General features: G+C 40.7%; 1 protein-coding gene across 1 annotated transcript in view; it reads left to right on the plus strand.

Annotated features, from left to right (window-relative positions):
* DERA (deoxyribose-phosphate aldolase) overlaps positions 1 to 4974 on the plus strand; it is a 97286-nt gene extending 92312 nt beyond the window's left edge. Inside the window, exons 8-9 of the mRNA XM_026652288.2 lie at positions 2654 to 2803; positions 3689 to 4974. Of these exons, the coding sequence (XP_026508073.1) occupies positions 2654 to 2803; positions 3689 to 3745 (207 nt within the window). The 3' untranslated portion in view covers positions 3746 to 4974. The remainder of the gene's footprint in view (positions 1 to 2653; positions 2804 to 3688) is intronic.
* The last annotated feature ends 21059 nt before the right edge of the window (positions 4975 to 26033 follow it).

Below are 26033 nucleotides of genomic sequence, written 5' to 3' on the forward strand. Positions count from 1 at the left end.
GTGTGTGTGTGTGTGTGTGTGTGTGTGTGTGTGTGTGTGTGTGTGTGAGTGAGAGAGAGAGAGAGAGAGAATTAGATGTAAACTGACTTTATATCCTTCTATTAACTGAAGACAATTTTATCAGTGACAAGAGATTTCTAAATGGTTTCTTTAACAAACTAATTCTGCTGCTGTACAGAAGCTTTCTAGCAAGGCGTGAGCCGGCAAAAACAGGTTAATACAGAAATTAAACTTTTTCAAGGAAAGGAACAGGTTGCAGAGTAACATTTATTGAATGATAAGCTGTGGTAGTGATATGAAAAGTGTGCAGTATAATGGGAAATAATCTTTTCCTGTCATTATTGAAGGGGACACATAAATTGGTTTTTCTGTTGGGAAACCCCCAATCCAGAAAAACATATTACTTTTAATAATATAAGGTGAAGAGAAAATTCTCGAGGAGATGAACTTATTAAACAAAATAATGAAATGCTGTGAAACAGCAGGGAAAAAGCAGCTAGACTTTATGCAGCTTTTGAATTAAATATCTTTTTTTTGCATTTTTATGGCAGTCAGATGTGCTCTTTGAAAAGCTGGGCAATGAAGGCGAGGATAGGCCAGTCTTTGCCAGCTCTTTGCAAAAATAAAAACTTTTTTGGAATACTCATGTTGAACAGGAAAAATTGTGCAAGTGTTATTTTTAATTTTTCTCTCCCCACCCTTTTTTTAAAAAACCTGAAGTTTACTTGTTTTAGCCACAGATTATCTCAAAGAGCTTTGACACTGGTAGGAAGAATCTAATGAGATTTTCATTAGTTTTTCCCTTTGTGAAAGAAAAACTGACACCATATACCCTTTGCTTTAATTCTTTGCATTGCAGATGTTTTTCCAGTTGCCGTGGTTTGAATTATTTTTGGAAAACTAGAGCTATTACATTCACTCTTTTTCTCTCTCTCTTTCTCTCTGCATTTCAGATTCAGCTGCTTTTCCTGTTTTTATCTTTTAGAAATAGTGTTATTAGAATGCTTCGGTGTGAGAGAAATATACTTCTTCTTCAAGTTTGTTTTGCTAAATTACTATAATCTTTACCAAATACATAGTTCAATGATTTTTTATTTTTTTTTTAATTCCAGTAAATTTTCTTACGGATCTCACTGTATCCTCTAGAAAATGGGATTCATGCTTTCCAGGCTATAACTGCTTCAAATATTTAGCAGATTGATAATCCTCTCAGGGAGTGAGGGCGTAAGGAGAAAGCAGAATAAAAGAAAAAAAAATGGAACAGGGAAGGTCTCAGGGCTCTCTGAGGAGAATCTTCCTGGGGTGGAGGGAATTGTGAAAGCACCACTATATACTACGCTGCAGACTATCCAGATTGTTCCTGCATTACATCAAATACCAGCAGGCCTGCTTCTTATTCTCTTTGCTTTTCAAGCTTCAGGGCATATGTATAGACCACTGCTGAAGGCAGGATAATGAACTTGATGGATAAATGGTCCATTCTAATGTAGGAACTCCTAGGCTCTTAAGGACTGTGATGTGGACGGATTCTGCAATCCTAAAAGTGTATGGCTATGCAGCCGACATAGGACCCAGAATGTGTTCTCTTAACACAGCACGCATTGTTTAACTTCAGATCTGCATTGTTTCATACACCTCTACCTCGATATAACGCTGTCCTCGGGAGCCAAAAAATCTTACCGCGTTATAGGTGAAACCGCGTTATATTGAACTTGCTTTGATCCGCCGGAGTGCACAGCCCCGCCCCCCCCCAGAGCACTGCTTTACCGCGTTATATCCAAATTCGTGTTATATTGGGTCGCGTTATATCGAGGTAGCGGTGTATATTGCAGGCCCTACATTTCAGTTCTGATAAAAAACACATTCTGTGGATATTCTGTGGAATGACAGTATTTGCCAAATTAACAAACAAACAAAACTTCATATGTCTAACAGGAACGGACCCAACTTGGTGCATCCCTGTAGAAAGATTTATTATATCTAGGCAATTAACTGTATATTAATTTTAGTGTACTAAATATAGCTTAAAAATACAGACTGGTAGCATATAATTATCATGCATGCGCTTTCAGTAAAATATAGAAGCCTCTCAGTTGTTGACAGCTAACTCCCATTCCATACAGACCTCTTCACTTCCACATCTTTGAGGAGATGTTTGTGTGTGTGTTTATTATTAGACATTTAGAACTAGATGGTGACTATGTGCCTGTGCAAAGGAATAAGAATCATCCTTTATACCCCCTACGTCAGCTACCCAGAACTTGGGAACAGGCATGTAAGAGTTGGAGACATTACCTACCCTCTCCCTCTTTCCCCAGAGCATGTGAGTGGAGGGTGAGGGGGTGGCTGGGAATGGACAGTCTTGCCTCTACCCCACTCTCTCATTGGGGTTCCGGAAGCAGGGAGGGAATTGTACCTTTCACAGGGGTGTCTGAGGCACAAAGCCTTCCAGGACTACTCCTGAGTCGGTGCAGCTTACACACTATTGCTTGTTGAAGGCTTTGCCTAAAGTTAGAACCTAACGCATAACAGAGTCTTGGGTGTACATTGTGGACATTTCCCAGCTGGAGATACGCAGATTTTCATTTCTCCTAAAATGAAGACAAATCACTGAAAATAAATAGTATTTTGTATGTATTACACTTTTCTTAAGGTTGGATTTAAACCTGCTGGAGGCATTCGTAGTGCAAAGGATGCTCTTACCTGGCTCGTATTGATGAAGGAGGAGCTAGGAGATGAGTGGCTGAAACCAGACCTCTTTCGCCTAGGTGCCAGTACTTTGCTGTCCGATATCGAGAGACAGGTTAGTTCTGTGATAGCAGGGGACTGGATTTGAGGCCCCGGGAGGTTCCTTCCAGTCTTGGTTGAGAGAAAACATTTTTATAGAAAATGTTTGCTTATTGCTTTCATGAAATATGTATTCCACACCATTTCAAGGATAATGGAGCACGATTCTAATGACTTAAGAACTACAATTTTGCTTCCATGCTGGATTTCTTTAAATCTAGCTTGTTGCTACAGGGAGTCATTAGGGGGCTTCCATGATCTAATCAGTCTGCATTGCCTCCCTAGGCAGCGATCTGGGCCAGGCTCACAGTGCTGAGCAGAGAGAATCTGCTCTGCTGGCTTTCAACCACTCAGAGTCACTCTGCTGCTGCTGAGCTCCAAAGCCTGCAGCTATGCCATGTTTGTTTCTCACCCTTCAGGAAGTGAGAATGTGTTAGCAAGGGAGGGATGTGGCCAGATATTGGTACCTGCCTGCCATGCCTAGGAACTGCTTGCCTGCCATGCCAGTGATGTAAGATTCAGCCCTCTGCAGTAGTAGCAGCATACAGTAGGAGATTTTGCCTCCTGCTACTGAACAGCCATAGGGCAGAGGGCTGTGTTACACCCATTCTAGAGTAGTCATCTGCTTCTAGTGCCCCATAGAGTTTACAATCTCTAAAGCAACCAGGAGCATATGATAGGTGGGGGAGAGAGACATAAATAAAAAGTACATTTTATATTCAACATGGGTCTGTTCTGAAGCCCATCGTAGTCAATAGAAATCTTTCTACACACACACACATATTTTAAAATATATTAACACCCAACTGCCCCTCAACATGTCATTAATTTGTTGGCTAATGATACCTTTTTAATTTTTAGTTGTATATGATACCATTATAAATTCTCCTTTTCCTTGCAGATTTACCATCATGTGACTGGCAGATATGCAGCTTACCATGACCTGCCAATGGCTTAGCCATATGAGTAATTCAGGATGACTTTTATAAAGAGAATTTTAAGAAAATAATGTCCTAAAGTCTTTCCTGCAACCGAGTCCAAAATTGCATATAAAAGAACCAATTCTCTGTCTTCATATTTTTGTTGTATTTAAAAATATGTTCAAGTCTAGTCGGTGGTGCTTGAGCCAAAATGGGGGGATTTGGAGGGGTGGAAAGTAAATCTGAAATAGTTAGTAAAGATTTGCAGTGTTAATAACATAAAGTCTTCCTCAGACCAGCTTGAAAAGCATATCAGTGGCAATGATAACATTGTAATACTATGAAAAAGTTTTAAATTGCCTAGTAATGCTTTCCAGGAGCCGAATATGAAGTATCTGTGGAATGCTACAGATCTCTAATTACTTTCAAGAGCTACAGATTTTGCATTTTTTTTCCATGTCAGTTAGTCTGCAGCTTTAGCCATAGACATGTTGCTCTATTAATTGTTACTTTAATTATATTTCAGACACTGTAATCGGAGACAATGAAACTTGGCTATTATTTTTAAAATAAAATGTCATTATAGCTAAAGCCAAATTTTTCAAACTTGAGTAGTTATAGTTAGGTATCTACATCCCTGATTTCCAGAACAGCTGAGCAGCCACTGTTGCTACTGATGTTAATGAGATCAGAACCACTGGAAATCAGGGAATCTGTATCTCGATGCCTAAATATACATTCAGGTGCCTATCTTTAGACACTCAAGTATGAAAATTTCAGCCTAACTTGCTTGGCAAAAACCTAATTTTTAAACATGTTCATGCAGAACTTTGCATTTTAATGTACAGGTTCAGAGTGTCAGTGTCTGAATGTTGCTGCTGTACAAGAACTTACAGGCTGAGTTTTCGACTTTGTCTGTCTAAAAACAACTTACTTTTGACATTTTTAAAATGTATATGTAAAAAAATAAGTTATTTGAGAGGTATCCTATACAGGGCTGCTTCCTGTCTTTTACACATTGGGTAAAGTAGTGTTTACACTTACAGCACCGTAACAATAATACCCAACTCACTGCCCATCTGCTGATCAAACTTCAGTGAGTTGAATGTACTATGTCATCACTGCATTCTTCTTGGTAATTAGAAATATGGTAAATCTTTATCATCTCATTACTGTAACTAGTCCCACTGACTTCAGCGGGACTAATCATGTGATTAAGGTGGGAGGGATTTAGCCACATATCAAACTGCTAGTTTCAAGGAGATTCTTGTAATGTAAAAATCAAGATTTGGTTTATTTAATATTGAAGTTCTACCAGAGTTCCAGTGCTTTAAAGTAGCGTACGGTACTATTAGACAAATGGATACGCTGAACAGTAGGAAAAATGGAGTACAGTATTTGCAGAGAATATAATCCTATATGCAATACTTGGTACTAGAAAATATGTTTTAAGCTGATTTCCTAGCAGGCAATAGAGTCCAAGTGCCTTTGACCTTTTCTGGTTTACTCCTGCAGCACACAAGAATCAGCCTTTTAGACTGAGCTGTGTATCCATGTTTGCATATATTCTTTTTCAAAATGAAGGTGGTGCTTTTTATCACAGAGCTGCTCTCTGACTTCGTTGCAAGTCTCTATGAAGGAAAATTCCAGTTCTTGGGTAGAATAACTTTGTGGCATAATTCTGCTCCTGTGCCTGAGCGCCCATGCCGTGGAGGGAGGCAAAGGTATGGCCCAATGCAGCCACTTCACACGGAATAGGTGGCAGGCTAGTATCACTTGCAATTGTTAAGGACTTGTCTACATTACCCACTGGATCGATGGACAACGATCGATCCAGCGGGGGTCGATTTTATTGCATCTAGTTTAGACGCGATAAATCGATCGCTGAGTGCTCTCCCATCAACTCCGGTACTCTACCAGGGTGAGAGGCGCAGGCGGAGTCGATGGGAGAGTGTCAGCCGTTGACTTACTGCAGTGAAGACACCATGGTAAGTAGATCTAAGTATGTCGACTTCAGCTACGCTATTCATGTAGCTGAAGTTGCATAGCTTAGATCGATCCCCCCTCTCCCCACCCCGCCCACTGTAGACCAGGCCTAAGTCACAGTCAGAGAAGAGCAACCATAACATGTATTCAGCATATATTTGTATTTTTATACCAAACCATTTCAGAGGAGGAAAAATGTAGCTCCTGTGCTAAGACCTTCCAATCCCAATATTTTGGCCTAAAGCTATTTTTTTAATTGCTGAATTTCAGACATTTTGGTAAGAATTTATGTACAACATAGGAACTAATAGCATTCTGAGATCCATAGACGAAGAGTGCTGTATAGGTGCTGATATGGCTAAATGACCAGTTGCTGCCACCTTCACTACTCAACATGAGTAACTTGCTTTGCAAGTAATCTCATTGATTTCAGTGGGGCTACTCCTATAATTATGTATTACTTAATCTGAATAAATGTGGCAGAATATGCCACAAAGCATAGTTAGGTGCCAAGCAAAATTGCACACATTTCTGCTAGTGCATTCCCAATTCTTGACTCGCAACACCTGTTATCCCAGGTTTGTTTTATTTTGTTCTTTTCTTCTTCTTTAGACTCCCATTATACAGCCATTGAGGTAAACCTAGATTTAAACACAGCCTTTTGCAACTCCTCTGAGCCATCCACTGCTCCTCACGTCTTTTCTTCAAGGTGTTAAAAAAAAAATGACCCAACTAAAATATTGTGCAACTCCTGGACAATCAATGTTTTGAAAAAGCTGAACTTCTAGAAAGTATCATCTGCTCACATTTTAAATGCTTCTGTCTTGGGATTTGTGATATACTGAGAAAGGAGGAAAAATGAGTAAAAATAAAAGTGATTACATTAAAACTGTTTTGTGCTTTGTTTTTTAATAATAAACAGTCTGCTGGTGTTGTGTGACTGGCCCTAGGTTTGTACTGCCTCCTCCAGCCTGTCCACTGCTACAGCCATTTCCCATTTTCTGCCAACTGCTTGAAGGATATTAAGGTCATATTGTCAAATAAATCCCTGAGGAAGATGAGCTCCTGCCTAGGTTATTGTGATGGTATCAGCTGCTGCCCAAGAAACACAGAACAGACTGAGTGCCCGAAGTCAGTTACTAACTGGAGATAGCCTGCATAGAAAGTTTGGCACCATATTTGAAGAACTCCAAACTTTGGGAAAGTTCAGATCCAAGGTTATGTTCTGCCCATTAGAGACACAGCAGCCAACTGTGCAGTTCAGCTCTAAATACAAAGTTCCGCAGAGTTCATGCGATGATATGATGCAAAGTTGGTTTCAAGTCATGCTGTAGTTCTAACGTGTAAAACCATCATTTTTAAATGAGGACATTTTCAGTGCCCTGTTATTGATTTGGGATCTTAGTGTACTTTCTTTAAGCATTTTAGTTTCTTTATTAAGAAAGAAATTCTTGCCATAGAGAATCAAGTGAAAGACTGTACAAACCAAGCTCAGAACATTTCTAAGGGTACGTCTATACTTACCCGCTGGTTCGGCGGCCAGCAATCGGTCTTCTGGGATCGATTTATCGCGTCTTGTCTAGACGCGATAAATCTATCCCGGAAGTGCTCGCCGTCGACGCCGATAATCCTGCTCTGCGAGAGGAGTAGGCGGAGTTGACGGGGGAGCCTGCCTGCCGCGTGTGGACCCGTGGTAAGTACTTTTAAGTTCGAACTAAGGTACTTGGACTTCAGCTACGTTATTCACGTAGCTGAAGTTGCGTATCTTAGTTCAAACTGGGGGCTTAGTGTGGACCAGGCCTCAGATGCTGCATGTGCCTACATGCATGGGAAAAAAGGAGATTGTGTTCAATTGTTATATTTTATAACAAAGAAAGAACTTCAATAGGGATTATATCCCAGGTGTAAATTTCAGATTGTGTAAATTGTATTTTGATAGCTGCAATGCCCTTATAGCAGAAGTCCATCACCCATCCCCTTTTCTAAAGTAAACAACCAACCCTGTACATTGTAACACATACCATCAGGACAACCTGATCTACTTTTAATTTTGTTTTGCTCAGTTAGAACTTTGGCTTCTTGCCTCCCCAAAGAAAGTCCCCAAGTTTTATCCAAGACCTGATGATCCTTTGCTGAAATAACCAGAGGTAACCTCTAGATGATATATAAAATGTGTAGGAGGGTAGCAGGAAGGGAGGGAATAATTTTTAATTAGATACAATTTACCCAGGAGGGAAAGACAGAAAAATCTCCATCTGGTCACTTCTTAATAGGGCAGATGAGGCTGAGACTATTCTTGGTACAAAGCTGTAGTATATAAAATGCCAACTGACCATTTGCATTGAAATCCCAGATAGTCTAAACTGGGTTAAGAGTGATAAAGTAGTACTGTCAGGGAGTTGAAGAGAGCACAGCTTTCAAGCTGTGGCAGGCATTTGATGGGTGGCCTAGAAATACCTTAGATCGGGCAATCAAGAACTTTTACATAGTAGAGACCACATCTTAATGGACAGATTGTTCAGACACCTCCCCTCCCATTAGGAACTACAGCAACTGCTTATTTGGAAAATTAATATTTGCAAATAATTTATTCCAGTTTTAGCTTTATTGACATTTAGCAGCTGAAACAAGGAGATCCAGTGCTGGTCAGGTTATTCCAATGTCTAGTGATTTTAACTGCTTCAGTTTTGGGTGCCTAGCTTGAGATAGCCTAGGGGTGCCAGTTCTCAGAAATTGCTGAACTGCCATCCTCTGAAAGTCAGGCCTCTTTAAGGTGTCTCAAGTACGGCACCCAAAATCACTAGTCACTTTTCAAAATGTTGACCTGTCTGCTCAAGGGAACATTGTAGAACTACTGCCTTAGATGGACTAAAAAGCAAAGCATTTCACTACCAAATAGAAATACTAGAAAACCAAACTCATGGAAACACAGTTATTAGGATTTATTAGAGTTGGTTTTGGAATTGACACGCCAGTCAACTTCTATGTTCTAATTTTTTTTTAAAAGTAATATTGGCAAATAGTATTTGGATTCCCTCCTTACCAACCATGACAAACAAGTACCTAAGTCCCAGTGGCTCTATAGATCATGCCAAAGTATGATCATGCCAGAGTACAGAGGGAATCCCAGCTTTATCACATGTTCATGCTAAACAATGGCTGATTAATAACAGCTAATGCAGCTAGCACGTGTATTAGAGGAAAATTAAAGGAAGGGGATGTCTGCTATTAGCCAGGATGGGCAGGGATGGTGTCCCTAGCCTCTGTTTGCCAGAACCTGGGAATGGGAGACAGGGGATGGATCACTTGATTACCTGTTCTGTTCATTCCCTCTGAAGCACCTGGCATTGGCCACTGTCGGAAGACAGGATACTGGGCTAGATGGACCTTTGGTCTGACCCAGTATGGCCATTCTTATGTCCCATATCATCTTTCACTTGACCTTAGAGAGAGATTATTATGAAATCAAACTGATTTCTCATCCTCTCCCATCAGTTCCAGTGACTCAGACTCAGCATGCATTCATCACATTGTTTATGGACAGATCATCTGATAGTCATCTATTTTATTTATTTGGAGATTGCAGTTACTGCATTCTCTGGCCTGCATTACAGTTTTGCCTTTATCTCTATCCAAAGCAAAATGACTATTCAGCAGATCAAAATATTGCTCCATCGTGTACACCATGCTGCCCTTGGCATTGGTAGATACACCAGATGCTTCAAAAGAAATCATTTGGTACTGCTCCATTTACAGGGTGTAGGTGCACAAAAGCCCAATTGTCTTTCCCTATTTAGGGATCATGGAAAAGGGAGTTTGCAGGCACAGTAAGCACTGTTTAATGTAGTTGTAAAAATTGGAGGCACAAAAGCACAATGTTTTTTTCTGCAAAACCAATAAAAATACCACCGCTCCATTTCGCCAGTGGGGTGAAATTTGTTTGCAGAGTTTTACAAGCCACAGTGGGTTTGCATCATGTGTTTGAGCTAGAACAGCTCTCACATGCTGATAACAAGGGTACCATGGTTTAAAAAAAAAAAAAAAAAAAGAGGGAGGGCAAGAGCTCCCCTTCACCAGTCAGTGTGGAGAGGAACAAATGCACTAAATATGAACTAGAGCAGGACCTACCCTCATGAAGTACCAGCTGCTCCTACACCCAATGATGTCTGAGGTTGACTGTGATTTCAGGGAGGATGTAGCCAGATTGCAGGGGTGGAAGAGCCACAATAACACGAATTCTGATATAATGCGGTAAAGCAGTGCTCCAGGGGGGCGGGGCTGCGCACTCCAGTGGATCAAAGCAAGTTCAATATAATGTGGTTTCACCTATAACGCGGTAAGATTTTTTTGGCTCCCGAGGACAGCGTTATATCGGGGTAAAGGTGTACTTTGCATTGGATGTTCTTCTAGGAGAAATACAGATTTCTCCTTGAAAATTAATGCTGCTTCTGGCAGAAGCAACATTAGACCCACCAGTTTTTCTTCTCTGAAGCAGTAGAAGCCCACAGCTGAAGACCAGGTAGCCAACAACAGCATAATCACACAGTAGGTTATGTTCTACCACAGGAAAGGAGTCTATAGCACTGCATGGATGGACTGACACTCCATTTGGATACCTGGAGATCTGTGGTGTTGGGACTTGGATTCCTTGCATACTCTCAAGAGCAGTACTTTTAACTGGCCACATTCCTTCTCCCTCCCTGCTACTTGTGAGATAAGAATACAACTGGCCTGATCCAGTGTAGGTCTTGCCAAATTGGATCCAACATGTGGTCTATCTAGTCCAGTAAATTGTTTCTGGCAGCAATCGTCACCAGATGCTTCAGTGGAAGGTGCTAAAACTTTATGCTGAAGTTAGCTGCCGATAGAGGAAGTTTCTGCCTTACACCCATGAGTTAGTTGTTGACTTATGACTAGAAGCATGAGGATTTATATTTTTTAAATAATATTTTTAAATCATACATAATGTAACTGTGGATGTTCTCTTCAGCTCCCGAAGAGAATCTATCCAGCAGCATTATAGTGGGGTACTGTCTGGATACTAATAGCATCAACTACTAAAATCTGCATTACCACTTTCCATAGCTGCACCTTGGTCTTCCTGTCTAACCCAACGCACTCTTTCATGCTCAGACTTATTTCAGGAACTGAATTCAATCAAGGCACAGCATAGTGATCCAGCCTCTGAGCAAGAAGCACTTAGTTGTCTGGTTAGCAGAAATCTAATCCAATTCCAAAAATATGGATGAAATCACCCCTTCTGATCACAATTTCAGCCAAGCACCTGGCTGGATGATGATAGGAAAGGGAAAAAAGAAAGGTGGGGAGTAAAGTAAAGAAGACCACCACCACCACTTGTTCATAGAAATAAAATCTTTTGTGATCTCTTTGGAACAGGAGGTAAATAATAAAACAAAAGGGAGGGAGAAATTTAAATAAATGTAGTGTGAGTGCATGTTAAAATAGATGTCAGATTAAAAATAACTGAAAAAGAAATTCTACTGTAGGGAAAAACAGCTACTTTTTTTCCAATATTTCATATTCCACCTTTATTAGGCAGCAGATAAGAGAAAAAGTGTAGGAAAAAGAGAACCTGTGTTGTTTCCCTCTGAACTTGAAGAGAAGTGTAATGTGAGCACAAGGGGGATGGTTCTGTGGAATGCTGTGTTAGAACAATTCTCAGCATGAATTCCAGGACGTGCAGGATGTTAAACAGATGCACTGTGAGAGTGCCAAGGTTGGGGAATTGGAGCTCTAAAGCTACAGTACACTCTATCCAGGAGGTTTTCTCCCAAGCATCCTTTAATCCTGAATTACAGGTTTGGATGAGTTCTCTAATGTTTAAAACAAAATCCTGCAAAGGGGTAGGATCACACTGTATCTAGCACCGAGCTGTGGCACGTGTGTAACTGTAGGATCTAGGAACAAAGGACTGCACGCTACTCCCCTCCCTACTCCTTTTTTTTTTTTTATGATGACTTCATCAATGGGATTATCTTGTTCAATGAGAGGAAAGGCATTGCTAGGCCTGTTTGCTGTTGTGGGAGGTCCTGCACAGAGAGGAACCTTAAAATGTTTCCCTCCAAATAGTAAACTCATAGTGACTTTTGGAAGCAGGCAATCCCACTGAGAACGCCTTGTCCCATCCTACAAGAGCTTCATTCAGGGTTCTGTCAGGTGGCTGTAGTCTTCGTCAGTAATGGCTTATTGACCATTTATGTGGTCTGTGAGATGACTGGGACCGTTTAAAGCTAAAGACCTACACCCTGAAGAGATTCTGGGAGCCACTGAACTTCCCAGAGCACTAATGTGCATCTGTCCCACTTAGATGGCACGCTTTCAGGGGATGAAACAGATGCAATTTTTTGCCTGATATCCCCCTTCAATCCTAGGCAGTTTATTACACCAGGCCAGCACAAAGGTGACAAAAGCACAAATCACTGTGACTAGGGCTTCATTTTAAAGACAAGAGCATAATCTCCTGGCTAGTTAAAAATGACAGAAGCTGTCTGCCTAATGTTGTAACGTGTGTTCAGGAGACCTGATAAATCCAGCTGCACCCAGGCACTGCATACTTTCTTCTCCAGTGGGGGTACAGATCCTCCCCTGCCATCCCGGAGAGGGAATGTGGTCTAGCTTCTGCAACTTCTCTGGGCATTTTCTTTTTTATTCCAGCAACGCTCCAGCCTCTCCTAAATATATCTTGAGACCGTTTCCTTTCCACACAAGATGGAATTTGCTTCAGACACTGGGATAGCTGGGAGAAAACAGTGATGGTGAGGGAAGTGAAAGGAAAACAGAGTTGGTGTCACTGGCGGAGTGAGGGCATTGGGGACCCAATTGTCACAAAAGTCACCCCTAGTGTTCTCACATATAATGTTGAATAGTGACAGGATTGAGATCTACAGGTGAGAGCCTTCGGGAAGGAGAAGCAGTTGCCCATCATGACTCTTTGGTATTTGCCAGAGAAGAATGAGTGGAATTAGCTTAATGCAACTCCATCCATCCATGCAAGATCTCATGGGTGAGTCAACAGCATCTTAGGCACAGAAGTGTCAAAGATCACTGTGAGATCAAGTCTCGCCTCTGTCCGTAATCATCAGAAGGTTGTCTCTCCATGACACCAGGAAGAAACACTGATGTGGACTGCCCCCCTGTAGAACTCACTTCCCATCAATACAAATGGAGCTTCTGTTGTGATGCTAACGTCCCCAGTATGGCTTGCCTGCATTCTTCCCATTAATCTGTCTGCACCAGAACTTCATGGTTCTCAATAGTAAAAAACCCTAGACTTCCTGCTAAAAAAATAAAGACCCCTTTCTCTTGAGCTAAAGAAAAAAATCTTTATTCACTGTTAATAGTACATGTGCTCTCTGGGTCAGCCCCTAAAGGGCAACATCATCATCATTTGTTAACAACGAACAACATGTATAGACAGCAGAGGTCCATAGCTCCAAATGTCCATGGTTGGCCACATTGTATGGCTTTATTCCAGGTGTCTAAAAGCTCCAAAGGGTTATTACTGATCTGGTGCAACTAGGTTAGTTGTGAATGACCACATGGCCACCTCCATTCAGTGGCCAGACAATATCTCTTCCTGACCTCAAGTCAGATTGTCAGAGCTCAATGTGCAGAGGCTTTATCTCCAAGGTGGCTGTATGACCAAGATGTGACAGTTGACTTCAATCCTCTCCAGGCTAGTCCTCAATAATACATCCCTCTTACTGATAAAATCAAACCATATTACGCCCAGAAGTCACTGCTGGCAATACATGTGCAATGCCTCCAGTCACCTGCTGTCTTGGTTAAGCAACTTCCATGTTTCAGATCCATATAAGAGGACTGAAAGTATGCAGGTTTGATAAATCTGTACTTTTGTATATAATTTCACCTTCTTTTGGCTTCAGATACTATGCAGGTCCTTCATGGTCGGGGCTGCTAAACTGATTCTCCTTTGGATGTCTCACTGGCTGTGCCCATTTGATGACAATTTACTGCTCAGACAGATGAACTCATCCAATACTTCCAGGGTTTGTCCAGCGGCACAGATGTCTTGTATCACAACCTTTGCGCTGACACTCTGGATTTTGTTTTTGCCCAAGAAATCTTAGTCCAAGGGCAACTACCACGTGCTGAAGTTCTCTAGTGCATATTTATTAGGGCTGTCGATTAATCGCAGTTAACTCATGCGATTAACTCAAAAAAATTATTGTGATAAAAAAATTAATTGCGAATAATCGCAGTTTTCATCGCACTGTTAAACAATAGAATGTCGATTGAAATGTATTCAATATTTTTGTATATTTTTCTACATTTTCAAATATATTGATTTCAATTACAACACAGAATACAAAATGTACACTGCTCACTTTATATTATTTTGGATTACAAATGTTTACACTGTAAAAATGATAAACAAAAGAAACAGTATTTTTCAGTTCACCTCATACAAGTACTGTAGTGCAATCTCTTTATTGTGAAGATGAAACTTACAAACGTAGCTTTTTTTTGTTATATAACTACTCAAAAACAAAATAATGCAAAACTTTAGAGCCTAGAAGTCCACTCAATCCTATTTCTTGTTCAGCCAATCGCTAAGACAAACAAGTTTGTTTACATTTACGGGAGATAATTCTGCCCACTTATTCATAATGTCACCAGAAAGTGAGAATAGGCATTCGCATGGAACTTTTGTAGCTGGCATTGCAAGGTATTTACAGGTCTGTCGCATCTTACGCTGGGGTTATGTTCTGCAGTCAGCGCATAAAGCGAAAATCACGTATAGTCAAAATGACCCTTGAAAATCCCTTAAATCACCCATAAAGTACAGTTTTGTGTATACAACCCTGTACAGTATTATGTATTGTGTACAGTACAGTATATAATAAAGACTACATATGCAAAATATAATTTTACAGTATTTTAACAACATAACAGAGACAGAAGAATGAAACAATAAAAAATGAAAACAGTGTAGTGCAGTACTGTAAACCTGAACAGTTACCAGTCATTCTGGATATTCTTGCTAGTCTTGTACTGTACACACTCCAATGATTAGTCTTCCTCTTCCCCTGACAACACTATCGTTGAGTCGTCAGGGCTTGATGTCGAACCAGGAGACGATGGGCCAGGCTTGGGTGATGGAGAGCAAGTCGTAGACGAAGTGGTGGGCTCTGGTTCAGCTCAAGAAGTTGATTGTGTAGGCTCTGCTGCTGCTGGTTGTTTTTTCTTTAAAAACATGGTGATTGGCAACTGTCGCTGTTGTCTCTTGAGCTCCTCAAACATTTCTTGGTACAGTCTCAAATCATCCGTAATACTACGTGTGATTTTGAGGCTTCATTCCATAGAAGGATCGTATTCAGAAATTAAATCATTCAAGTGTTTCACTGCTTGGAACACTTCAGAAAATTTATGAAGATTCCAAGTTGCTGGCTCTTCCTGTTCGTCGTCATCTTCATCTTCTGTAGACGATTCTATCAGTTCCTCTAACTCTTCGTTAGTCAATGTTTCTCTATGGCCCTCAATTAATTCCTCAATTTCTTCCTCGAGGATGTCGATGAAGCCATCACCACCCACTTGCCTGGCCACCTGAACAATGAGTTTCACTTCTTTGTCAATGGTCAGGAAACCCTTAAAATCATTCAAACAGTCTTCCCATAGGTTTCGCCAACATGCATTGACTATTTCAGGCTTGATTGCATCCACTGCCTGTTTAATATAAGTGATGCAATCAGCAATGCTGAAGGACTTTCAACACTCCATCACATTAACATTGGGATCAGCATCCATAGCGGTAAGGATCCATGAGAATGTAAGCCTCATGTACGTGGCCTTGAAACAGCTAATGACGCCTTGGTCGAGCGGTTGGAGGATGGAGGTGGTATTGGGGGGGAGAAAGACGACTTCAACGTCATTATGCGCCAACCGGAGTGCCACAGGGTGGCCAGGAGCATTGTCTAGGATCAGCAACACTTTAAAGTCAAGTCCTTTCTCTTCAAGGTACTGCTTGACCTCCAGAATGAAACACTTGTGGAACCAGTCCAGAAATAATGCTGCTGTCACCCAAGCCTTTTTATTTGATTGCCAGAACACAGGCAGGAGATTTTTGTTCTTGCCTTTTAGGGCACAGGGATTTGCAGCCTTGTAGAGCAAGCCTGGCTTTATTAAATGCCCAGCCGCATTGCCACAAAACAACACAGTCACACAGTCTTTAGCTGCTTTGAAGCCAGGGGCTTGTCTTTCTGATTTCGAAACATAAGTGCAGGTGGGCATTTTTTTTTCCAGAAGAGCCCAGTCTCGTCAGCATTAAAAATTTGTTCTGGAAGATAGCCCCTTTCCTCTATGATTTTCTTTAATTGTTTGGGATAAGCTTTTGCTGCCTCCTCATTGGCAGATGCAGCTTCACCAGTAGTCTGCACGTTTTTGAGGTTGAAGCGGTTCCTAAAACTGTTAAGCCAACCTTGGCTGGCTTTGAATTCCTTCTCATCAGAAGGCTGTCCCTCTTCGGCGGGAGGTTTGAACAGTGCATAGATGCTAAGAGCCTTTTCTCGCAACATGTTGCCATTGATAGGCACGCGTTTACGGTTCATGTCTTCCAGCCATAAATTTAATACCTTTTCAGTCTTCACTAAAGTCTTATCATGCACTTGGCTTGTCACCTTAGCAGTTACTGGAGCACTTGATGCCACGGCTTGATGAATTTCTCTCTCTCGAATCTTGATGGCACGGATGCTAGATTCGTTGCGGCCATATTTACGTGCCACGTTGGCAATGGACATACCGTCTCTCAGTAAGTCCAACACAGCCAGTTTTTCCTCCAGCGTTGGAACAGATCGCTGTTTCTTCGGCTGAGCACCAGATGAAGTAGGTGGCTTGTGTTTAGGGGCCATGTTATAAGAAAAATACGTATTGTATCTTTAAACAGTACAGGTACAGTAGAATCTCACTCAGCGCAGTGAGATGCGCACAGTATGAGAGGCACAGGGGGACTGAGTACTGTAGTGGGAACAGCAGTACTGTAGTGGGAACAGCAGAGTCGCTTCTCCCATCTCACACTCACTCCAGGGCATACGCACTATTTAAACTGTTTTTTGTTTTTTTGTTGGGTTTTTTTTGGTGTGCCAACCCTCCAGGGTTATTATAGGGGAGAACCTTATCACAGGCCTAAAGTCCCCCCCCCCCCAAAAAATTTTAGTGGGAACAGCAGATTTGCGTCCCACCCCGGGGGGAACCCCCCACCCTTTCCCCCCCCCCCCCCGACCGTGTAAAGCTGAAATTGCACATGTTAAATGCGTGTAAGATGCGACAGACCTGTACATGCCATATATGCTAAACATTCGTATGCCCCTTCATGCTTTAGCCACTATTCCACAGAAAATGCTTCCATGCTGATGACGCTTGTTAAAAAATTAATGTGGTAATTAAATTTGTGACTGAACTCCATGGTGGGAGAACTGTATGTCTCTGGGTCTATTTTACCTTTGTTAGTTTAATCTTATACTCCTAGTTCTATTCTGGTGTTTAACACTAAATCAGTAGAAGTTAGGCACCTAAATACTTTTGAGGATCTGGGCCAAAGTGTTTGATTCTTCAATGTATTCTGCTGTTTTATGCTGCTGCACTAATTTGACTTCAATGGGCTACATTGGCATAAAACTGGAGTAACACAGTGGGGAATGGATTGGCTGCTTGAACAGGTCTCCACAAATACTACTGTAATTGTCCGTTCAAACCTGATGACATCATCCGTGTAGTCCTCTTTGGCCAGGAAGGTTAAATTTAGAATGAATATAAAAAAATCTTTTTGAAAGTAAGATGTTAGGCTGCTCAATAGTCTCCCAGAGGAAATAGCAGAAGTCCATCACTTGGGACTAGATTGAATAAAACACTAGACAGACATGTACTGTAAGGGCACAATTTTGCACTGGGAGTAAGATAGAATAGACCATTAGATCATCCAATCTCTCTTTAACTTCTAAGATTCTATACAGCTTTCCCCAAAAGCCAGCAGAAATAAGGAAGTTGTCAGAAGAGATGATATGTTCATACACATTTCTGGAGCTGAGAACTATGAAAAGAAATCAAATAGTTCTCTTCCATGAAATAAAATTGAAAGCAAACTCTATTCCAAAAGGAGACTGGCTTGCAGAGGAGCATATAAAAATCTTATAAAGCTCTGCAACGCTCTATAAATAATTTTCAGGCAAGAAGCTTTCTGTTTCAATGACACAATGTTACAAAGGAAGAATGGTGAATATTAGGGAAGAGTGGAACAATCCAGTTTAACCATCCATACTGGTGGTAACTTTAATCAGTACAGGAATAGCAAAAAAATCCCCCTTCCCCGCACACAATTATTGGTCATTTATTAAAAACATAGGTTATTGCTGCCGAGATTTAGATTAATGCACATGAGAATCTGGTATCTTGCCAACAGTGCCCATGTGATGCAAAAAGCATTGAATAAACATTTTAACAAGTCAGTGTGTTATAAATCCTACAAATGAAAGAAATTAAAAAGCCAGGAGCAATTCTGAAAATGATTTATGATTGAAGGTGCACTTAGCAGTGCTTTTATTGTCACAAGAGCATCTCCTCTCACATTCTAAAGGTGACAGCAAAACTCTACTTTGCTCAGAGTTTCTCGTCATGCCCTACGACAACATGAGAAGAGGCAAGAGCAGCAGAAATGTGCCAATTGATTTGTTTATATGTGCACTTTAGGAGCACTCTTAAGGTTCTAAGAGTTTCTTTTGCACAGCCTTAGGGTGAGGGAACCACAAATCATTTCTGACATCTTAAGTACGTGCAAAGACTTTTTTTAAAAAAAAAAATACCATAACTATGTTCCTAAGTGCACATATAAACATTTTATAATGTGTATTTAGAATAATTCTTTAAAAATAACCTTAACCCTGGTTCTTAAGCATAAGGTACTCTTATCAAAATAGCAGTCCTACAACAGTCAGATATCTGCTCTGCACACATAAAACACAACAGTCTGACTGCATATCTTCATTGTTAGGATAAATATTTCTCATATTTAAAAACAGAAAGTGATGAAAGATGACAGACTGACAGCCCTGGAAACTGAAGTCCTCTATCTATCCACAGAAAACCAAAGGCAGTGGCAGTTCAAGTCACTATGCCTCATCACGGATAGGGACAGACTGGGTGAGATTTTCAGTCTGCTCTGGCTCCTTTATGCCAGATGTCACAGCTATGGGGCTAGCTGCTTCTCTGGTGGGTTTCTGGTCTGGTCTCCGAGTGCATCCCCTGAGGTGTCCAGCTGCATGCCTTTATCTCTTCTGGGATGGGATCACACAATTCTACTGCTCCTAGACTAGGCCCTCAGCAGGTCCAACTGACTTTGGCACCCGCGGTTCTTCCCTTTGAAAGTCTGTTACCAGTGGTGAATAGAATGATACCCCACCACCAAGGTTGCCAGTTAGTGGCTACTGTGATAATGATTTTCATGCCCCCTCCCCCACTCAGTTTCTCATTTTGTAAAAGGGGGATGATATTACTGTCCTCCTGTGTAAAGTGCTTTGAGGTCTCTGGAGGTTGTATTAAATAATATTTTCAAAGAGGCCAGATGGTTTAAGCTTTACAGATATATTTAAAAATAATATAAGGGAAATCTCTTTAGGGGGATTTTATAATGCAACAAAGGCAATACAAGTCCTTTACCTAACTGTTCAGGGAACATCTGAAGTGCGTGGCCAAACAAAATTTTAGACGAATGGGGCTGTGCCCCCTGCTTTAGGGCTAGATAACCCTGCTTTGGTTAACCTGAGCCTTAACTAAGGGGTGAGGGGTGAATTTTAACTGTATTTCAGTCATTGGTCCTGCTCCTCCACCCATTGAAGTGTATGGCAAAACTGCTAGTGGAGCCAGATCAATATCAGTTTTCATATGAGATAGTCATCACTGTCTCAGTTTGGAGGGGGAGAAACTTTGCCTCATGGCTCCTTTTTCCTCTCCCTGTTACTCACCCCATCAGCACGATCATGAAAAAGGGAGGCCACCAGGTGCAGTTATTAATACATAATAGAAATGCCAAGTGTGATTGGCTGTGACTGTTCCAGTACTTTATGCAATGCAGATTTAGAGATTTCATTGTAAAGTCATTTTTAAACTCTGAACTAATGGGTAGTTTGGCAACAGCTTCTAAGTATGAAATCATTATTAATTCCTTTAGTACTGTAATAACATTGATTTAGATGAACTCTTATAACATAGAAATTGTATAGTATTTAGCAGTAATTAACGTCCCCTAATTAGGAAGTGTTGCCAAGTAGTTTTCTCTGCTGGCTCTGTTGTAGTTAAGTGCAGCTGGATGAAAATTAATCACAAAGGGAACAGCTTGTGTTTTATGTGAAGTTTGCCTTTGATTTATTAGAAAAAATATTCCTTGGTACCATATTTTATTATCAAAAAGGGTACACTGAAATACCAAAGTTACAGAGAGGAAATAGTCCACATGCCATAAACCATATATAGATAAACCCAAGGAGCTAGCTACACATTTGGAAAATTCACAAATTTACCTTGCAGCAATGCCACTGCTTACCACAATGAAATGATCTGATTTTAAATGTGGCCATCATTATCATCAAAGTCTGTAGGAATTACAGTGGAAATTAATATTACTTAATGTCCACTTAGAGGGAAGTATCATCCATTGCTAACTGGAGAGGCATTTATTGGTATGAAAACCCTGACACTTTTTGAATTTCAAATTATAAATTAAATGCTCCTGTCAGTTTATTGTGAAACTTTGTAGCATATGGTACTTCTGCTGGTGGGTGTTATTTCAAAGTTTGCAAATCACACTAGGAGAGTGTCCCTCTGGTGAGCTCTTGCAACGCTTAGCAACTGTGAATCAAAAGTGACAGTACAGAGGAAGAAAGACTTAAAAAATTTTTTTGTCTCTGAGTTGGTAGTACAAAGTGCATGATAAGTTAATACATTTGTACAGGGGATAAAAAAAAGAGGCCAACCCACTAAAGCTAAAGAGATCCAGTTCCTTCATTCTTGCAGAATAAGCCACACTCCTAAATTGTTAAAATAAAAATATGGTTCCTTTCTCCCACTCTCTTTGACTTCATGGGATAACAAGAGAATTAAAACAATTGGCAGATAAAATGAAGAGCAGCTAAGAATCGTTTTAAAGCTCTGGTAAGGTTGCTTCCGGAAATAATGAAATTTGCTGAGAAAGTCTTGTAAATGTATATGCTTTATTACTCAAAATAGAATTTAAATTTAAATAAGTTACAGAAAGCAAAATAAAGATGGTGACATCATAGTGCTTAAGTGAATGAATTTAGCATATGGTGTTACATTTATCAAGAAATAGTATATCAAATCACAATGAATGAGGATTTTATCTGATGTTCGTAGGTGGATTTCTATTTTAGAGGTGTAAGTTTGGTATCAACATGAAACTATAGATCTTCGATACAAGCCTCATCAATTTGCCACTCAAGCTTTCCAAGAATGAAAAGTGATGGGACTGTCAGTGGCAGTTCAACCAAAAGTAATTCTAAAATAAGCAATTTGAAAATTCAAACAGTTACAATGACCAAGAGTTATAAACTTGGCCCTTAATTACCGACATGCCAATTTAACTCAAAATTGCCTTCCCAGATAATGATAATGCACAGAGAAATCTCTCTTTTACACCCACAGAATTCATTAAGTCAAGCTTTTTTTTTTTTGTCTAAGAAGATGTCAATTTCATGTGACATCACATATTAGCTGAAAAATCTCTAGGCTGTCTGTCTTGCTGTAGGCGTGCATGCTTTCTTTTCAGCTGTATTTTCACCATATGGAAGCACATTTGTTAATAGAAGTGATATTGTGCTGAACTAATGTAGTGAGTTTCCCAGTCTTTGGCACTCAACCACTTACTAACTCAAAATTAGTTCTAGGCATCTACGGTGAGACCTGTTAGTGAAATACAAGGAGAACCCTGAAGGTTTCCACTGCCCACCCCCGGCACTTTCTCCAAGCTGCTGTGGTTGCTTCCCCTATGGAGACAGAGAGAGACTGAACTCATGTCTTGAGTATCAGAGGGGTAGCCGTGTTAGTCTGAATCTGTAAAAAGCAACAGAGGGTCCTGTGGCACCTTTAAGACTAACAGAAGTATTGGAGCATAAGCTTTCGTGGGTGAATGCCCACTTCATCAGACCCTCTGCATCTGGCTTAAGAGGCAAGCGGGGCTGGAAAAGACCTAACTTTCCCTATAATGTCAATGAATATTCATATGCAATACCCGGGTTTAAATATATACAGCAATCTAATCTTTGTAACTGTGAATTATATAGAATTGTGTTGCAATTTTTCATGTCTATCAGTTGCGGAATTTTGGACCAGACGAAAGAAGTAGAACCATCTCCATATAGTTCATATAACCCATAATAATATCCCTTCCAGCAGAACAATCTCAATAATCCATAACTGTGGGTACAAAATAGCCACATTTCACACCCCTATTGCAATCTCAGCATTAGTCATTATGGGACCGCTTCTGCCATTCGTTCTCATGAATAAGTAGCACCTTATTCCATGAGAGTCAATGGAGCTATTTACAGAGCGAGGTGCTACTCAATGTAAGGGTAACAGAATCTGGCCCTCTGAGAAAAATGCATCACAGACACAGCGCCCTAGCACTTACTAACTAAAAATTGAATACATAACAGCAGCCATCCAAATTCACACTGGTTCAAATAGCTCTCAGATTGTCAAAACTGGCTCACCCTGTCAATGTGCTGTGTCCCCTAAGGGGTAGTTATGCCCGACACAGCACTGCAACCAAGGTCTGTATTTTCATGCATAGAAGGGGGAAAGAGCCTTTTCTTACTGCCTTGGGAAGTTTTAAATTGCTTCGTCTTTACTCCTTGCTTCCAGTGGGGTTAAGGAAGGGTTTTGGCTTTGATTAACCATGCATCTTACCACCACAGGACTTGCAGTGTATGCTCTCCACCTCCCCATGTTTGTGATAGCTGCATAAGGGTCACAACCCTTTTGTTGCCTCTTGCACTTTTCCTTACTGATTTGGATGTAACTTGCTCGCTTTCTTTTTAATGCACATGATGAAATGGCAGGGGCCTTTGGCACTTAAAAATAAACAACCCTCGATAAATCCCCTTACGGGCCCATTTTAATTCTGCTTACGCTCCTGATGTGCATGTTCTTATCCTGCTCTCCCCCCTGGAAGCAGTTTATTTCTGTCTGTCAGCACTGCCAAAGTGACAAAATCCCCTTTCCCACCCACCAGGTAATTGCTCTGTTGCTGCCCTTCCCACACATGCCTTTAGAAAGAAAGCTCTTGCTTTATTTGTACTGCTGAAGTGAATAAAATCTCCTCCCTCCTGCCCTCCCTCTATGTGGCTTTCAAGTAGTCATACTGTTGTTAGTTATTTCTGTTCTAGTGGAGCTCCCCATCTCAGGGGTGAGTATATTCAATATAAATAGATTAAGGTCCTGAGCCTACATTCCTTGCACACTCCAATCTCTCATTGGATTCAGTGGGAGTTTTGGGTGTGCAAGGAATGAAGCATCAGGCCTTATGGCGGTAGACAACTTGGAGGGAATTCAGAGAAGTGAAGTGCAGTAATGATGAAGCCAGAAGAACTGGCTGCTGGAAAGAATGTATGAATACTTAGACTGTAAGCAGTTCAGGAAAGCATCTAGCACAATGGGGTCCTTGTCCAGGACTGGGGTTCCTAGGTGCTACCGCAGAACAAACAATAAATAATAAGACAATTATTTCTCCATATGTTGTGATCCTGAACATTTCCTTCTAAATTCTTATGGCTAAGAAACAAATTATGCAAATTAGTGGGATAAACTTGCCTTAAAACAAACAAACTGGATTTATTTCTTCCAGTTAACTTAAAGAATCACTACAAAGACATGTGTCCACACCTCATTCCAGATGCAAAGAATGTGATTGCAAGAACATGGAAGCGATCCATCTCTCAGCAATGAAATGGACAGAAAGCATTTGGTTCACCTTGCAGTGTACAAAATGGCATTGAATCTCCTGTTAAAGTTTCAGAATTCCATTGCAACATGGACATATGAGCATAGGAAGAACAATTTCCCAGGTACAGGCAGACCTAAGGGACATCATAACTTCACTGTTTTGTAAATTATATCTGTGCAATTCCTTAATCCTTTCTGAAGCTTTTACAGATGACATGGCCCCAGATATTCCAGCACAGGCTAAATGCATAAAACTTGCATTAGGGGCCACTAATTTAGCACAGTGAACAATGACATAAGCCTCCCCATGCCTGTCTTCAGTTGGTTGCTAGCAAGTGTACAGGAGTAGTTCCCTAATACATGTACACACTAGTTGGTTACACCCACTTTGAGGCCAGGAGCAATACCAGACTCATGATCTGGCCAAACCATTAAGAGCTGAAGGGAATGCATTGAATACTCACATATAGAAACCAACAAATGTACTGGGACACTGCAAGTAACAACTCCAGTGCACTAGGTGGGACTTCAAACTTCCTCAACACCCTCCCACCCTGCCTTAAATACAACATAATATCAAAACAAGACTACAATTTAGCACAAAGATAAAAATCCAGCAGCATCTGTTGGTGTAATTGCTATCTACACTGATCATTACTGTAACCCTGCTGCTTCCTGAGCATGTACACCGGGGAAAAGGAGCGGCTTCCAGCATCTTCTGCCATACTTACTGCCACCTCATGTGGCTAAGGGGAAATGTGATCACCTTTAACAAATATCCAAAGGGTGTCATTACTAGAGCTGGTCAGGAAATGGGATTGTTTCCCCAGTGGAACCTTTCTATGAAATCAATTTTTGTGTTTTTTTTTCCATTTTCATTGTAATTTTCAGCAGAAAATTTTGATTTTTCATTACAGAAAGTGAAAATTTTAAATTTTAGCCAAAATTTTCCAAACTTCAGTTGTCTGATTAAAACCTAAAACTTGAGAAAAAGCATATGCTTTGGGTGAAAACATTTGTTTGTCAAATACACAGTTTTCTATCCAAAAAAGTCTCAGGAGAAAATTTTTGACCAGGCTTAGTGATCACCCAAGAAGGAAGAGGAATAATTTTAGATGGTGTATTCCCCCCCCCCCCAAGTGTGTTAGGTAACACACACATTTTAAAAGACACATGTAGGCAGGTCAAGCTGTATTTTAAACACATTAGCTGGTCATCTTAAGGTGAATGCTGGGGTACTTTTTCTCCTAGTCTAGACATTCTCTGAGCGAGGCTCACAGGGGTATAATCAGAAGCAGTGTGATGATGTTAAGAAAAGTTACAAAAGAGGGGCACGCAAATGGCTGAAGAAAAAATCATTAAAGTTTCTAACACGATATTTATGGAAAATGTTTTTCATTATTTGCTTGTGTGTAGTATTTTCCCAACATTCCAGTTGAGGCACAAAATAGTCAGTGACTTTGCCAAGGTCTCCAAGTCTAGCCAGGATTTGTAAATGTGACCAGCAATTTTGGGTGTCGCAGATTTTAGGGTCCAACTTAAGCCACTGTAAAAAGTTCCTCACTAACATAGTGGGCGCACCCAAAATCATTAGTAATTTTTGCAGATCTTGGTCTGTATCGGTGGCTAGGCTGGTTTGAAAACAAGGCTCCTCCGGACTCCTTTGTCTGCACTCTGCTTATTAGCTGATATATATAGTAGTGTATGGTGCAGTTCAACAGTTCAAAGTACAAACTGGGAAGCAGGCGGGAAAGAACTTACACAATGTATTTTAGCAACAGCATAACAAGCAAAGATCTGAAGTAGCCATCTCGGAATGTCTGTGCTTTCCTTTGTGCTACTGCTTCTCCCTTGGGACCTCCCCTCCCATCAGTCCACACCTCCTTCATTCCTCCATCCCAGCTGCTCGGCTTTGCAGGCAGCTTGGCAGTTTTAAAGATTTACCTTTAATGAAGAAATTGAATTAAAAGTAAGAGTTAACGTTAAAGTAGCCCAGCTGTCTCTATGAAGTAATCGCTATATCAGAATCACAGTCCTTCCTTTTCTTGGCTAACCTAAGTGATTTTGTGACTTGACAGACCTTTGTCACTCCTCCTCCCATCATCTTCTGCCTATTTTGGTTGGTCAATAAACATATTGCCCAGCACAGATTCTCGTGTTGATTGGGCGGGGGTGGTGGGAGTGGGTAATCCTGTAGTGCAGATCTTTATATCATGGCAATTGGCGAGGTATTTCTAAACTTTGTTTCTTTGCTCCCATCTAACTTTTTCATACACGAGAGGATTTTAACTCTTATTGAACGGTTACCAAGTTTTCATAACTGTGTCTCAATTCAGAATTTTACACTCA

Source organism: Terrapene carolina, unplaced genomic scaffold (genome assembly GCF_002925995.2).
Source record: "Terrapene carolina triunguis isolate 2854851 unplaced genomic scaffold, T_m_triunguis-2.0 Scaffold112, whole genome shotgun sequence".
NCBI lineage: Eukaryota > Metazoa > Chordata > Testudines > Emydidae > Terrapene > Terrapene triunguis.